This window comes from Trichosurus vulpecula, chromosome 5, assembly GCF_011100635.1.
Source record: "Trichosurus vulpecula isolate mTriVul1 chromosome 5, mTriVul1.pri, whole genome shotgun sequence".
Lineage (NCBI taxonomy): Eukaryota > Metazoa > Chordata > Mammalia > Diprotodontia > Phalangeridae > Trichosurus > Trichosurus vulpecula.
This window is the reverse complement of record NC_050577.1, coordinates 102,202,754-102,207,618: the sequence shown is the minus strand read 5'-3', so window position 1 is coordinate 102,207,618 and position 4,865 is coordinate 102,202,754. Positions and strand designations below refer to the sequence as shown.

At 33.3% G+C, this 4,865-nt stretch overlaps 1 protein-coding gene across 1 annotated transcript; it reads left to right on the top strand.

The window, feature by feature from the left end:
- The first annotated feature begins 757 nt into the window (after nucleotides 1–757).
- Nucleotides 758–1,263, top strand: LOC118851687 (60S acidic ribosomal protein P1-like). The gene has a single exon (XM_036761202.1). The coding sequence runs from the start codon at nucleotides 879–881 to the stop codon at nucleotides 1,224–1,226; it is 348 nt and encodes a 115-aa protein (XP_036617097.1). The 5' UTR covers nucleotides 758–878; the 3' UTR covers nucleotides 1,227–1,263.
- The last annotated feature ends 3,602 nt before the right edge of the window (nucleotides 1,264–4,865 follow it).

Here is a 4,865-nt window from a genome sequence, read left to right as displayed (position 1 = left end):
TGTATAGGGGGATTCCAGGGTTTGTTAAGGTAACAGGAAAAAGTTCAAATCATTCACTTCCCTGTGAGAATTGCAAGTGACTGGTCAATGGCATGGGTGTGATTATAGCTCTCAACACCATGAATACATATTCCATCAATACATACTTACACTTATGAAGACGGAGAAGTTTGAAAGTATTAGGCATACAAAACCTTACCTACATCTTCAAATGATCCTTGATTTTATATTAACTGCCAGGTCACTCCTGCATAGAACTGGTCAAGTCACTCTTCACCTCAAAAATCTTATGTCTATTACTTAGTGAATCAAGCTCAAACTCTTGTCTGGTATTTAAAGCCCTCCATGACCTTGTGCCATACTACATTTCTAGACCTTGCCCAATCACATATTCTATATTTCAGCCAAATAGCACAGCTCTGTCTTCTGAATGTGTCTTTTCCCTCCATGCCTTCATTTATACTTTTCCCTATGCCTGGAAGGTCTTCCTTCTCCTTCATATCTGAATTACTAATGATTCTTTAAAGACAAATCCAAATGCTATATCCTCAATGAAATCTTCCATAATTTTACTGGTCTTTTTCTTCCCTCAGCCTCATAAGGATTTTTTAAATGTTGATATATTTATTTTTAATTTATGGAATAAAATAAGAATTTCCATAACATAGTATAATTTTCAAAAAATGATTGCTCATGAAACTGCAAACCTAGTACGTAAACCCTGCTATTCCTTTTAAATATAATAAAATTGTTTTTCTCTTCAGTTGTCTGTAAGGTGCTCGGTTCTTCTTCGGAAGCTAAGGCCGCGTTGGGGTGACCCCTCACTTCAGCCGGCGACTAGCACCACTACAAACAAGTCTCCTCATCCATCCGCTGAAATGGCCGTCTCCAAGCTCGCTTGCATCTACTCCGCCCTCATCCTTCACGACGATGAGGTTACGGTCACGGAGGATAAAATCAATGCCCTCATTAAAGCAGCAGGTGTAAATGTTGAACCATTCTGGCCTGGATTATTTGCAAAGGCCCTGTCCAATGTAAACATTGCAAGCCTCATCTGCAATGTAGGAGTTGGTGGACCTGCCCCAGCAGCTGGTGGTGCTGCACCTGCTGGAGGGGCTGCTCCTGCTAGCACAGCTGCCCCAGCTGAGGAGAAGAAGAAAGAGGAAGCAAAAAAGGAAGAATCCGAGGAGTCCGATGATGACATGGGCTTTGGTCTGTTTGACTAGATAATTTTTTGTAACATTAAATAAAAAGCTTGACTCAACTAAAAAATATATATATATATAATAAAATTATCATGTAAACTTGTTTTTTCCCTTTTTTTCTCCACCTTGACCTAGATGTGGCTATATGTGTATGTATCTACATATATGTATATGTGTCATACACACACACAGATATATATATATATGAAATCATTCTTTTCTCTGGATACAGATAATGTCTTCTTTTGTATGTCCTTTATAGTCAATTTGGGTACTTATAATAGTCAAAATAACTCATTCACTCAAAGTACTTAAAACAATATTGTTGTTAGTATGTACAACATTTACTTGGTTCTACTCATTTCACTCTTCATTATTTCATGCAAGTCTATCCATGTTTTCTCTAAGACTGTCGAGCTCATCATTTCTTATAGCACAGTAGTATCCCATCACTATTATATACCACAATTTGTTCAGCCATTTGCCAATGGATGGGCATCCCCACAATTTCCAGTTCTTTGCCACCACAAAAAGAGCTGCTATAAATATTTTAGAACATATAGTTTCTTTTCCTCTTTCCCTGATCATCTTTGGAAATAGACCTAGTAGTGGTATTGCTATGTCAAAGGGAATAGGCAGTTTAATCACTCTTTGGGCATAATTCTAGATTGCTTTCCAAAATTATTGAATCAGTTCACAATTCCACCAACAATGAATTGGTACCCCAATTTTTCCATATCTCCTCCAACATTTGTCATTTTCCCCTTCAATCATTTTACCCAATCTGATAGGTGTAAAATGATAATTTAAGATTCTTTTAATTTGCAATTCTCTATTCAATAATGATTTAGAACATTTTTATATGTCTATATTTTTTTTATTTCTTCATTGGAAAACTGCCTGTTCATATCATTTGACCATTTTATCAATTGGGGAATGACTCATATTCTTGTAGATTTTACAAAATTATTTATGTATGTGAGAGATGAGTCCTTTATCTGAGAAACTATATATGAAATTTTCCCCAGTTTTCTGCTTTCCTACTGATCTTAGCTATAGGTGTTTTATTTATAGAAAACCTTTTTAAGATAATGAAATTAAAATTATCCATTTTATACCTCATTCTGCTCTCTATCTCTTTTTTATTCATAAGTTGTTCACCTATCCATAAATCTGATAAGTAATATGTTCCATGTTCTTCAAACTTTCTTATACTATCTCTCTTTATATCTAGGTCATGCATCCATTTTGACCTTATCTTGGCAAACGGTGTGAGATATTGGTCTATGCTTAGTTTATGCTATACTACTTTCCAGTTTCCCTCAAAATGTTTACCAAACAATGAATTCCTATCCCAAAATCTTGTCTTTAAACTTGTCAGAAACAAGGTTACTATATTTGTTTACTCCTGTAAATTGTATTTCTACTCTGTTCCATTGATCTTTCTATTTCTTAGCCAGTACCAGATAGTTTTGATAATTACTGCCTTATAACATAGTTTAAGATTTGGTACTGCAAAACCTCCTTCCTTTACATTTTTTCATTAGTTCCTTTAATATTCTTGACTTTTCATTCTCCCAAATGAACTCTGTTATTTTTTTCTAATTCAATAAAATAATATTTTGGGGGTAATTTAATTGGGATAGCATTAAGTATATAAATTAGTTCAGGTAAAAGTGTCATTTTTATATTGGCCCTACCTACCCATGAACAATTAATATTTCTCCAATTATTTAAATCTGATTTTATTTATATAATTTTTTGTTAATTTGTTTATATAGTTGCTGGGATTGTTTTGGCAGGTATAGTCCCAAATATTTTATATGTCTAGAGTTATTTTAAATGAGGTATTTCTTACTATCTCTTCTTGAAGGATTTTGTTTGGGATATATAAGAATGCTGATGATGTATTAAATTTACTTTATATCCTGCTACTTTGCCAAAATTATTAATTGTTTCTATTAACTTTTTAGTTCACTCTTTGGGATTTTCCAAGTATGTCTTCATATCATCTGCAGAAAAAGATATTTTTATTGCCCTGTTCCTTGTTCTGATTTCTTCTATTTCTTTTTCTTCCCTTATTACTATCGCTAGGATTTCCAATACAATATTGAATAATATTGGTGACAGTGGGCATCATTGTTTCACACCTGAAAGCCTTCTAGCTTATCCCCATTACAAATAATGCTTGTTGATGGTTTTAGATACATGCTTTTTATCAATTTGTGGAAAATCCAATCATGCCAATACTTGCAAATGTTTTAATAAAAACTTACTTCATCAAAAGCTTTTTCTGTATCTATTGATATAATATGATTTTTTTACTTTTATTATTGATATGACCAATTATGTTAATAGTTTTCCTTATGTTAAACCATCCCTGCATTCCTGATATAAATCCCACTTGGTCATACAGTATAATCTTTGTAATATTGTTGTAATCTTTTAGCTATTATTTTCCTTAGGATTTTTTTATCTATATTAATTAATCAAATTGGTCTGTAACATTCTTTCTCTGTTCTTACTCTTCCTGGTTTAGGTATCAGTACCATACTGGTTTCATAAAATGAGTTTGGCAGGATCCCTTCTTTGCCTATTATTCCAATAACTCATTTACTATTGGAATTAGTTGATTTTAAAATGTCTGATAGAATTAAACAGGAAGGAAATAGGTCTTATTTAAATTGTGTTTCTACCTCAGCACCTATCACTGAGCTCTATACTTGGTGGACACTTAATAAAACATTTGTTGAATTAAATGGATATGAATTGGTATCTCATAGGAGACCACAGCATTGCATAAAACTGCAACTGCCCAAATGTGATTATGTCTGAAGACACAAGGGAATACCAACTAAGGAACTAAAGCAAGCAACACCCTTTCTCATACTCTTGGAATGATGATAACCAACTGCAAATTTGGAAAGTTAAAGTGAAAAAGGAGGACTTTTAAAGTAAGAGATAGTGACTACACAGATAGCAAGGCAAAAATAACAGGACCTGAACAAGCAAAACATAATCGGACACTTGAGATTTTATCACTGATATCAAAAGAAGTTACTTGTTCCAGTCATGCTTGTTTGAAAGACACTATCTGCATCCAGAGAAACAACTGATAAATAGAGGTGTGAATAGAATAATTGTACATATGTATGTATATGTATATATGTGTACATATATATACATATATGTATGTGTGTATGTATACACACACACATACACACACACACCTATTTGTGTCTAATGGTAGCCATTGCTTGGATGGGTGATGGAAGGAAGAAAAAAAAAAAGAAAAAAATTTACATGATGATTTTTGTTTTTGTATTTTGAAAGCACAAGTCACGCTTAATAGATTCTCAGTTTCATGTTTAATCGTCTTTTTTATTGTATTATGTTATGGAAATACTTCGTTTATTCCATAAATTTTAAAAAAAAATCCAATGCTTTATACAGCCTTGCCCTTCAGAAACTAGGGAAGCCTTCCTGAATTGGAAATGAGTCATACAAGTCCCAGCTAAGATCCCATCTTCTATAGGAAGCCACTCCCAGTCCTTCTTAATTCCAGTGCCTTTCCTCTGTGGATTATCTCAAATTTATCCTGTTTACATCTTATTTGTACGTAGTTGTTTTCATCTTGTCATCCCCATTAGACTGTGAATT